Source organism: Camelina sativa, chromosome 13, assembly GCF_000633955.1.
Source record: "Camelina sativa cultivar DH55 chromosome 13, Cs, whole genome shotgun sequence".
Classification (NCBI taxonomy): Eukaryota; Viridiplantae; Streptophyta; class Magnoliopsida; order Brassicales; family Brassicaceae; genus Camelina; species Camelina sativa.
In genome coordinates this window covers 7,871,354-7,882,900 of record NC_025697.1, presented here as the reverse complement: position 1 = coordinate 7,882,900, position 11,547 = coordinate 7,871,354, and the positions used below count along the sequence as shown (strand labels likewise).

The following is an 11,547-nucleotide window of genomic DNA, read 5'->3' as shown; positions in this document are numbered from 1 at the left end:
AAAAAAAAAAAAAAAAAAAAAACAGTGGACGGAGCCTTCATACTTTGAATGGTTTGTTTTCTTGTTCATAGAAACCTTTTCAATTTAAACTTTTGGGTTGTGATTCTTGAAAAAAAAAAGGTTGAAAAGAATTAAGAAAAAAGCTTTTTGTTTGTATTGATTTTCTGAATATGGAGAGATGTAGAGTGGAAGACGAATAAGTTGAGTTTTGTTCGGTCAACAAATCTTTTAATTGGGTCAGACAAAAGTCAAAAAGACTTGACAAGAAAAACAAAATAGAAAAAATCATTTTCTAAAAATTAAAGAAAGAAACAAAAGTAAGGTTATTATAGTGTTTTTAAATTAGGTTTGTGGTAGTTGTAGAAAATAGTTAGGTAATGTGGTAGAACAATGAAAAAGATTTTCAAATGTGGTAGAATTGTTAAAAAAACTCTTTATTTTACGTGAAATTTCCTTTACTCCAATATCTTATCTGTGAGCATAAGTCAGTTTCTCATATTTATAAAGGTAGTTTTCATATAAATTCCATGATATTGCATCATTTGAACAAAATTTGCATCATCATAAGAAATAGTTATATATTGTTTTTGCAGAAAAATACATGTCTACTCATAAAGATCAACAAATCATTTTTAAAATTAGTATAGAATTAATATTATAATAAAATAATATAGTAATATAATACCAGTAATTGTTATCTTTTGCTGTTAATTCTGATAATTACTATCTTCTGCTGGTTTCTTTTGTTGAGTCTGATGGTTCGGACGCTGCCAATTATTGTGATGCTGTTACTTTCGGTTCGATGATGGTTGGTTGTTTCACTCTCCTCCTCAGGAATTTATGATGATAGAGGAAATTTGGCTTACCAAAACTTTTCTAAATAATTTGATTGAAGATTAATCAAAGAAGATTAGAATAATTTAAGTATAACGACATCTATTAACCAAAACCTTTTTGTCAAGTGTGGATTCATATTAAGAATATTCTGAGAAAAAAAAAACAGAATTGTGCATATACCTAAGATTATGCAGCGTCGGTTTAATAAAACCGAAAAATAAAACGAGTATGGGGGCTTGTTTAGCGGATCGGTGAAATTAAGCCATTACCAAGCACGTGGAGTGTGTCGCTATTGGAATTTTGACATCAAAAACGGCGCGTTTCGCGTGCCAATCCCTTAGACTCCAAGCAATACCCTTTGCGTTTCGCTGAAAATTTAAAATAACACTTCTCTCAAAAGACCGACCAAAGAAAAAAATATATACATGACTGTATTAGATTAAGGAACCTCATATCATATGACCTCTACAGATCCACATTTATTACAATCATTATTCTATACTCTATTGATCTTCGCCAAAAACAGAGTAAACCCAAAATGAGTAACCAACGGAAACAGAGAACCACCGCCATCATCTTCCTCTACATCACCATCTCCACCGTATATTTAAACTCCCGCGACGTATCCGCCTTGGGAGTAAACTGGGGTACGATGGCAACTCACCAGCTCCCTCCAAAGACGGTAGTACAGATGTTGAAAGACAACAACGTTAAAAAAGTGAAGCTTTTCGATGCCGACACAAACACCATGGTAGCTCTTGCTGGCTCCGGCATCGAAGTTATGGTTGCAATCCCTAACGATCAGCTCAAAGCCATGGGAAGCTATAACAGAGCTAGAGATTGGGTTCGAAGAAACATCACTCGTTTCAACGACGACGTTAAAATCAAGTAAATAACTTTGACCTCAAATCAAAAGATTCATCAGTTTTTGGATACTAAAAACTTAGTTTCTTTGCAGATACGTCGCCGTTGGGAATGAGCCCTTTTTAACAGCTTACAATGGATCATTCATTAACCTAACGTATCCAGCACTCTTCCACATCCAAAAAGCATTAAACGAAGCCGGAGTTGGAGATTTCATCAAAGCCACCGTACCTTTAAACGCGGACGTCTACAACTCTCCACCGGAGAATCCAGTTCCTTCCGCAGGAAGTTTCCGTCAAGACATCTTTGAAGAGATGAAACTCATAGTAAACTTTTTAGCTCATAACAAAGCTCCCTTCACTGTCAACATTTACCCTTTCCTAAGTCTTTACCTCAGCAGCGACTTCCCTTTCGACTACGCTTTCTTCAACGGCCAGAACACCGTTAGTGATAATGGCGTTATCTACACAAACGTCTTTGATGCTAATTTCGATACCCTCTTGGCTTCGCTTAGAGCATTGGGTCATGGAGACATGACTGTTATAGTCGGAGAAGTTGGTTGGCCAACGGATGGTGACAAGAACGCTAATATCCCAAACGCAGAACGGTTCTACTCAGGTCTGCTTCCTAAGCTAGCAGGAAACAGAGGAACACCTATGCGTCCCGGTTACATCGAAGTTTATCTCTTCGGGTTCATCGATGAAGATGCAAAGAGTATAGCTCCTGGTAACTTTGAACGTCACTGGGGGATATTCAAATACGATGGCCAACCGAAGTTTCCGGCGGATTTGTCAGGGGAAGGTCAAAAGAAGATGTTGAATGGAGCTCAAAGTGTTCAGTATTTGCAAAACCAGTGGTGTATGTTAAACCCTAATGCCCACACTTTTAGTAACAATACTAACCAGCTTGGGGATAATGTAAACTACGCGTGTACCTTCTCTGACTGCACAGCTTTGGGGTATGGTACATCTTGTGGTAATCTTGATGAGGTCGGGAACGCTTCCTATGCGTTCAACATGTATTTTCAGGTACATGATCAGAAGGCAGAGGCGTGTGACTTTGAGGGACTTGCCATAATCACTACCCATAATATTTCTCGAGAACAATGTAATTTCCCGATTCAAATCGGAGATCCAACATCAGGACATAGTGATCATAACCATAGGTTTGGTTCGATCATTGGGGTCGGTCTGGTGAGTATGTTGGTGCTCGTTATGGCACTATGAGCTTTCCGGTTTTGCTTCTAGTTCTTGGTTAGTTTTGGCATTGTTTATGCATTTTTGTATATTGCTGGTTCTTGAGTCACCATCAAATAAAAAAAGATTCAATTAGATCACTAGCAACTGAACAAACAGAACACAGTTTCCATACTTTTAGTTTCAGAATCATAAAAATTGTTTCAACAACAGAAGAAAGAAACCATATTCATTTGAGGAATGCACCATTAGCAACAATAACTTGTCCATTGATCCACTCACCACCATCACTAGCTAAGAAACAAACAACAGAAGCAATGTCTTTAGTCTCACCAAGCCTACCAAAAGGACTATTATCAATGATGTACTTAACCGTCTCATCGCTCTTCCCATCAAAGAACATCTCAGTCGCAACAGGCCCTGGAGAAACACAGTTTGCAGTGATTCCTGAACCTTTAAGTTCCTTAGCAAGAATCTTCACCATTGTTTCAACAGCTGCCTTTGATGCTGTGTAAGCTCCTTGCCCTGGGATCAGCGCCTCGGTTAATGAAGACGTTACCAGTATAATCCTCCCACCGCCTCCACGTTTTAGCCTTTTTGCAGCTTCTTTACAGCACAAGAATGATCCTCTTGTGTTCACCCTGAACAAACACAAAACAGTTTCAAGAATCACTCAGTTTGTGATTCTTGATTCTTAAGCAAGATCATTGATATGTATAATAGTGCTTCTTGATTACTTGAAGATGCGATCGAAAACTTCAACTGGAGTGTTGGCGATGGTAGGGTAATTAGGATCGAGGATTCCAGCTGAGTTAACCAGGATGTGAACCGGCGAGTTAAAGGCTTTCTCCGCCGCGTCGAAGAGAGACTCGACCTGGCTCGGCTCTGATATATCGGCGCGGAACACGACGGCTATAGGTTCGGGACCGGCGCCGGCGGATGAGTTGATTTCGGCGGCGACTTGATCGGCCTCAGTGGATCTGGTGGTGTAGTTGATGACTATCTTGGCGCCGAGCTCGGCGAGGTGTATGGCTACGGCTCGGCCAATACCACGAGATGAACCGGTGACTATTGCGACTCGATCGGCGAGAGAGGGAACTGACGAAGCTGCAGCCATGATGAGGAACCAAATTGGTCTAACAAAATTTGACTCAGCTCTTTCGTTGACTGTGTGTGAGTGTACTCTTTTTGACTGTGGACCAGAACACGGTGTCGTTTTCGGTTTGAGTCTAAAAACGCAACAAGAAAACTTGTCACCATAACTTTTCAATTTCAGTTTTAATGTTGCGTGGAACCAATCACAGGCAGAGGAAAAGACAAGTAGGGTGTGTATACTTTCTACGAAATTATTTCTAAGAAAGATTAAGAAAATAAAGGTTATAGTAGAAGAAAGTGAGTTTGGCTTAAGAGCTTAGTCTTCGTCCATGCCTGCACCAGCGGCTGCAGCCGCATCTCTCCTTGAGTCCTTGGCCCACCTGCTGGTTTAGCCATTACAATCTACCATTTTACAAACATTAATGTTAGTCACATATTGTATACATTTAAGGTAAGTATCGAGTTTGTCTTTCTCTCTCTCGTTGAGGCTTGAGACCAACCAAATGGTAAAAAAGATTCTCTGTTCTTTGATCTTTAAATGACGTTATAGCAGAGACATGTTTTTTACCTGGTCTACGCGTAGCACGGTGCATGCAGCAGCTGCAGCATACTTGAGAGCGAATAACCTGCACACAGACTTGGCATCTTAATCAAAGGAAATGTAGTACAACAGAGAGATTTGATTGCTGACTGACAAAAAGAGAACTTATTTGGTGGAATAAAGATCCCATACTTTTGTATCTGAGACGTCTTTACAAACACCTTCCTCTAAATCGACGCCGAATTTTGGGTTTCCGGATCCATGTCCAGTGTACAGAGAAGCTGTGATCTCCATTGCATTGAGGCGGGCATTATCTTTGCGTGTTTTAGGCACAAATTCAAAGCTCTCTGTAAATGAGGAGATGGCATATTTGTCCAGCCTGACAATCAAATGACAAGTTTGTAGAGAAAGGACAGTAAAGTAAAACCCAAAGTTAGCCAAACCACAAGGCATAAGCAGTATAAGAAGCAGACCCTTGATATATTCTTTACTTACGAGTTAAAAATCCTGAAATTACCTTTCAAAAAGAGAAGTAAGAGAGAATCAAAAGGAACTTCTTATTGCAATGATATGAACTTGAAGTAAAGAAGAACACAACATGAGTATAGAATATTCTTCTACAACAGAACTACATACATTGTCTACATCAGTGTTATTTGAATCAAACTGAAATATCTCCCTCTTCAATAGACGAAAGAAATACGATGAATTGAAGACCTTCACTATTAGAACCAATAACTCCACAATCAGATTTCAAACCCGGGGTTCAAGTAAAGGTAACTTCCCTCAAAACCTTTGCTACATCCTCCGGGAAAACTGGGTTTATATAACACCCTGTACCAATCTCAAACCCACCAACCCCAGAAAGCTGAGGTACGATCTGTAAGAACCAGTGTGTATAACGTAACAGTGATTCTGTGACCTTGATGGGGGAAGTGTGGATCATGTAATTATACGGCGGATCGTTTAGTTGCTTAGCTATCTTCTGAAGCATGAGTTTCAGAAGTCCTCCAAGGTCAACAGCCTGCAAATCATCAAAACTAGAATAAGTAAGGTAATGATGATCTAGGAACTAAGTAGAACTTAGCTGAGGAGTAAAAAAGGGTAACCTTAACGTCATCGAGATGATGGAAGTGGGAATAATGATCCTTGGGAACAATCCAAACCTCAAAGGGATACGTAGCAGCGAAAGGAGCAACGGAAACAAAATGAGACGACTCATCGATCACAAAGTGTTTTGATTTAGCTTCACAGAGACAACATTTCCCAGTCTCGTTGAAATATTCCTTAGTACCATCAAGGCGTGAAGAAACTGTTGGAGGAACAACTGGTAGAGCCATGATCTGACTGTGGGAGTGACTCATTGATGCTCCAGCTGACGCACCATGGTTCTTGAATACCTTTCAACCCAAAAGATTCACACATAGCACAAAAGCATTGATGAATTAACAATAGATAATACATTGAGGAATCTTTAAGTATAGAGTTACAATTTGAGGATCGATCTATGGAAACTAGTTTTACCTGAATGTAATTGATGGAATCGTGTTGCGTGATCTGCTGGATCCTCTTCTTATACGAGATCAATACATCGCCGATACAAACCGGATCTAAATCGGAGAGCTCAATCGAGTGAAAAGGAGATTCGATCACCACGTCGTGGAATCCGAATCCGGGTATAGTCCGAACCGTAGCCGTCGTCGTCGTCGTCTCGTGTTGCGTCGATTGGGTCTCGAGATTCCTGCTTAGAGCCGGGTATAGATTCTCGATGACCCGGAGTTTCCAATTCGGGTCATGATCCGGCACTCGAAATATCTCCGGAGCACACTCTTGCTCACGGCCGATGCAAAAGGGGCACGAGGTAGGTTTGGGATTAGGGTTGTGGGGAGATTTTGATTTGAAATCAGTCGGTCTCTTGGCTCTGGCGGGAGAGAATATGACCCAGCGGTTAGTCACCGGATCTTTCCTGAGCTCAGGGGACTGAGTCTCGACCGATTCGCCGCCGCGATTTGGGTGTGACTCGGTGACGTCATCTTTCTCTTTCTGTTGTGTGATCTGTGGCTTCGGACACTTGTGCGATTTCGTTACCGTTGGCGTTGGACGGAAATTTAGGAATGGGTGGTCCCGGTTTAATTTAACCGGAACCAATGGTTAAGGACGAATTCAAACCTAATCGGATTTATCGGTGCAATCCAAAGCGAACGCCGAACCGAACTCGTGCGTGTTTGGCAGAAAATTACATATAGATGTTTTTCTCTTCTAATTTTATCAAAATTTTAATTACTGTCAAGCATAAGTTGAAAATTAAAAAATTTAATCGGTAATACAAAACAGTTGAAACAACTATAATTCAAAAACTATCAGATTTTTAATTACTATCGATATACATATGTCGAAAACCAAAAATATCTCATCAGTAATACAAACGAAACAAATATCAATTCATAATTATCATATTTTTTAGTTACTATGTATGGCATACAAATCTAATCCATTACACAAATCGGTCGAAACAAATATGGATCCACCAAAACTATCAGATTTTTAATAACTATATCATATAGAAAACTAATCCATAATACAAAACGGCCACAATAAATAATCAATCCAAAACTATCAGATTTTTTTGTTATTATCGCATAAGTCCAAAACAAAATATTTGATCCCTAAAACAACACGGTCAAAGAAAATATCGGTAAAATGTATCAAAATAGTTAACAACGATAAAAAATAATAATAATATGATAGTGTAATCAAAACGTTATCATCTTTACTTCTTTACTGCTGCGGTAAGAGCGGTTACCGTCTTACCGACCAAACCCTAGATAAATAAAATAAAACTATGATACCTAAACTGGGGAGCCAAGATTATATACACACATACACTAATCGTCAATTTGTAACTTTTGCACAAGACATAATAAGGATGTGGTTTATTACACTAAGGACCCTAACACGTCCGCTTTACTGGAGACACAAAGTCCCATTTAGGCCATTATATACGTACGAAACATTTTTAAAAAAAAATTCATATGTACGTGTAAAAAATTAACTATATATTAATAAATTTTAAATATCATGCGAGGAAACCGAAGTAAGCAGCAATATTAAGACCATTGATTAAACATTCGAGAAAGACCAAGAAGTACACAAAAGCTTTTTAGTTATTTTCAAATTTATAATCTTTATTCAAAAAATTTTAAAAATCAAATTGAAAGTAAAATAAATAAATATCTTTACCAAATATTTGCCAGGATTTTTCATTTTTTTTTGTTTCTAAAGTTGATCAATCCATCAAAAAAAAAAAAAAAAAAAAAAAAANCAATCCATCCAAGAAAACTAAAAAAAAATTGGACCCAAAAAAAAAAAAATAAAAAAATTCTTCCCCAAATCTGCACCTCCTCTCATCTTCTTCTTCTTCATTGTCTCTTCATCTCCAACTTTTTCCAATCTTCATTATAAAAGCCTAAAACCAAAACCTGAAGCTTTTCTCTCTCACCATATCTCTATAAGGTGTGGTTCTTCACAGCTACAAAAGTTCTCACATTTAAATCGGCCCTAGTTTTCGAGAAAGCCGTCGGTTTTCTCATTCTGTGAAATTTCCGAAAAGGAGATCTGAAAGTTTCAATTTTTTTTTCTTCTTTTCTGGATCGGTTTTCTCGTCTACCATAATAGTCCGATCATCCTTCCTTTTGAAAGGTTAATCCTAAATCCTTCATCTGGTATGATTTTTGATTTTGAAAGGTTAATCCTAAAGGTTGTTGTGTGTGTGTTTTTTTTTTCTTTTTGATGTTTTGTCTGGAAAGATCTTGTTTTTCTTTAGGATGATGATCGAGTGTATTCAAAACTGTCGCTTGGTTTACACTGATTCTTTTGAATCTATGTTACTTTTGGTTGTGTTTGTATGTTTCTTTGAAGATGAGAATCATCACCTGCTGTTTTTTTGTATTTGATGTATTCGCTATCCTGTCACAGTAATGATGATTTTGATACTCTTTAGCCAAAGTTGATGACTGTATGGTGGTGCTTGTGATTTTGATTGTTTTCTCTGTTTGATTGGAAAACTACTGCTTCTCTGTTTAAGTGATTTGTTTGATGGGAAGACAATGCTCCGAGTTGCAAAGCCACTGTTTCTTTTATTCTATTAGATTTTGTATTTACTTGTTATTATCACGAAAGATTTGTGCTCTCTCTTTTGGATTGTGAAGGAAATGCCAATGATATTGGTTCGTTCACCTTTTTGGGCAATGAAATACTTACATTCTCTGTTACCGCTGTTTATGTTGCAGGTTAGCTAAAGAAGGTATACCGAAAGAACAATCTTTTCTTACTCTTTGTATGGAGTAAGAATGCCAGAGTTAAGAAGTGGAGCACGTAGATTGAGACAACCTAGCCCTCAGGTGATTGATCAGGCCGAAAACATTGAACTCCCTCCTCAGCCTGTAACAAGGAGAAGAGGTGGTGGTAGAGGAAGGGGAAACGCTGCAGCAAAATCCCCTGCACCTCCAAGACCAGCTGGTGCTGCCGGTAGGGGTAGAGGCATCAGGTTAATAGATTTAGAGGCTGAACCTATTGAGGTTCGTCCAGCAGTTGGTGAACCTGCTTTTAATCAAGTTGAAGGAGTAGCTGATAAAGATATCGCTATGGAAGGTGGTAGCGCAGAGAAGGTAGTTGGTGTTGAAGAAGATTCCAGCACGGCTCCAGTCCCTGAAAGGGTATATAATTTATGCTGATCTTGTGACATTCAAGTACTAGGATTTCTGTTTGAGAGGGTATTGATTTTGATTTCATATGTTTGTGTAGGTACAAGTTGGAAATTCTCCTGTTTATAAGACTGAGAGGAAACTCGGTAAAGGAGGCTTTGGGCAAGTATTTGTTGGTAGAAGGGTGAGTGGTGGAAGTGATAGGATTGGGGCAGATGCAATAGAGGTATGTATGTTGTAAAGAAGCTTACTGAAGTGAAGATTCATGATAAGACAAAGGAAGTCAAAACGTAAAAGAAAAATTCTTGTGTTTTTCTTTTTCAGGTGGCTTTGAAATTTGAGCACCGCAATAGCAAAGGCTGCAACTTTGGCCCACCTTACGAGTGGCAAGTGTACAAGTAAGACTTGCAACATGCATTTTATCCGATTTTTCCTGCCAAGTTTCTCTGATCAAATTAGTTGTCCATCTCATCTGTTTATTTTTTCCTCTTGTTGTATAGTACGCTTAATGGTTGCTATGGAGTTCCTGCGGTACATCATAAGGGTCGTCAAGGAGATTTTTACATTCTTGTATGTAATATAGTATGAGCTTTATTAAATTTACTTTGAGATTGATTGAGTTATTATGTATTGAGTAACGTTTTAATAAATATTTCAGGTCATGGACATGCTTGGTCCGAGTCTCTGGGATGTTTGGAATTCTTCGGGACAATCGTAAGCACTCTCTTTTTCCATCACACTTTAATCTGTTTGCAAGAATTTTCATACGAATCATGTTCATAACATGTTGCAGGATGTCTCCAAACATGGTAGCCTGCATTGCTGTTGAGTCCATATCTATTCTTGAGAAACTTCATATGAAAGGGTAAGTTAAAATATCTTTTTTTGGTAACTTCTCGACATATAGTTTCATTCATTTCGTGGGGGTAATTACAATTTATTGTCACAATTTGCTTCCATTGACCTGATTATCATGCTATGTTCAATCCCCCTGTCAAACTAGGTTTGTCCACGGAGATGTGAAGCCCGAAAACTTTTTACTCGGTCAACCGGGAACAGCAGACGAGAAAAAGCTCTACCTTATTGATCTTGGTCTTGGTGAGTTTGTTATTATATTTGTATGAACAAACTTTAAACGTTAGTACTAGTTTCTTCTCTTCTGTGTCTACCTTATTTGATGTTTGCATCAGTGTTCACATAATCTTCTTTGGTTTCAGCATCTAGATGGAAAGATTCACACTCAGGCCAGCATGTTGAATATGATCAAAGACCTGATGTGTTCAGGTATGTTCATTAGTGTACGTTTTTGTTATTCTTTATATATAATTGTTTCATATTTTCTTACATGTTTATCATATTGTTCACATGCAGGGGAACAATAAGGTATGCAAGTGTTCATGCGCATCTAGGTCGTACTGGAAGTCGGAGAGATGATCTAGAGTCATTGGCTTATACCTTAATTTTTCTCTTGAAGGGTAGACTGCCATGGCAAGGTTATCAGGTCTGTTTTTACTTCTCTACGTGACCTTACAATTATATCTGATTCATTTTTCCTCATTATTGCTGTCAATATTGTGTTATATCGTTTACTGTTTTTTGCAGGGTGACAATAAGAGCTTTCTTGTATGCAAGAAAAAGATGTCAACTTCTCCTGAACTGATGTGTTGTTTTTGTCCACCCCCATTTAAGTTATTCCTCGAGGCAGTTACTAATATGAAGTTTGACGAAGAGCCCAGCTATGCAAAGCTTATTACAATTTTTGATTCTCTTATTGAACCATGTGCTCTGTCTCGTTCAATTAGAATTGATGGGGCTCTTAAGGTTGCTGACTATTTCTCCGTTCTTATGCTTAATTTAATCAACTATTATAAATATTTCTGAAAATGCTGATTTTGCTTCTTTTGGTGCATAGGTTGGCCAAAAACGAGGAAGATTACTTCTTAATTTGGAAGAGGATGAACAGCCAAAGAAGAAAATCAGAATTGGCAGTCCTGCTTGTCAGTGGATCTCCGTCTATAATGCTCGTCGTCCAATGAAACAGAGGTGAAATTTGCATATACACTTGAAAATTTTCAAAAACCTTTGTTAATCAAATTTCTCACTAATGTTATTTTCTTCGTGTAGATATCACTACAACGTTGCAGACACAAGGCTGCACCAACATGTTCAGAAAGGTAACGAGGATGGCCTTTTAATTAGCTGTGTAGCATCAGCAGCTAATCTCTGGGCCCTCATAATGGATGCTGGGACTGGATTCACCTCTCAAGTTTATGAATTGTCAACGGTTTTCCTTCACAAGGTAATAATTGCT

General features: G+C 38.3%; 3 protein-coding genes and 1 pseudogene across 3 annotated transcripts in view; 2 read left to right on the top strand and 2 right to left on the bottom strand.

Moving 5' to 3' along the window:
- On the top strand, nt 1,309–3,027 carry LOC104735876 (glucan endo-1,3-beta-glucosidase 8-like). The gene is made up of 2 exons (XM_010455744.2): nt 1,309–1,725; nt 1,796–3,027. Exons 1-2 carry the CDS (start codon nt 1,376–1,378, stop codon nt 2,925–2,927), a joined length of 1,482 nt encoding a protein of 493 aa, XP_010454046.1. The 5' UTR covers nt 1,309–1,375; the 3' UTR covers nt 2,928–3,027.
- LOC104735874 (short-chain type dehydrogenase/reductase-like) lies at nt 3,110–4,115 on the bottom strand. Its single transcript, XM_010455743.2, has 2 exons — nt 3,635–4,115; nt 3,110–3,538 (listed from the first exon to the last, which is right to left on the bottom strand). Exons 1-2 carry the CDS (start codon nt 4,012–4,014, stop codon nt 3,127–3,129), a joined length of 792 nt encoding a protein of 263 aa, XP_010454045.1. The 5' UTR covers nt 4,015–4,115; the 3' UTR covers nt 3,110–3,126.
- On the bottom strand, nt 4,211–6,566 carry LOC104735875 (annotated as a pseudogene).
- LOC104735873 (casein kinase 1-like protein HD16) overlaps nt 7,904–11,547 on the top strand; it is a 6,131-nt gene continuing 2,487 nt past the window's right edge. The window contains exons 1-13 of the mRNA XM_010455742.2: nt 7,904–8,232; nt 8,823–9,248; nt 9,337–9,462; nt 9,561–9,634; nt 9,737–9,806; nt 9,895–9,950; nt 10,030–10,101; nt 10,240–10,334; nt 10,454–10,520; nt 10,608–10,737; nt 10,839–11,057; nt 11,149–11,279; nt 11,361–11,535. Coding sequence (XP_010454044.1) covers nt 8,883–9,248; nt 9,337–9,462; nt 9,561–9,634; nt 9,737–9,806; nt 9,895–9,950; nt 10,030–10,101; nt 10,240–10,334; nt 10,454–10,520; nt 10,608–10,737; nt 10,839–11,057; nt 11,149–11,279; nt 11,361–11,535 — 1,581 coding nt within the window. The 5' untranslated portion in view covers nt 7,904–8,232; nt 8,823–8,882. The remainder of the gene's footprint in view (nt 8,233–8,822; nt 9,249–9,336; nt 9,463–9,560; nt 9,635–9,736; nt 9,807–9,894; nt 9,951–10,029; nt 10,102–10,239; nt 10,335–10,453; nt 10,521–10,607; nt 10,738–10,838; nt 11,058–11,148; nt 11,280–11,360; nt 11,536–11,547) is intronic.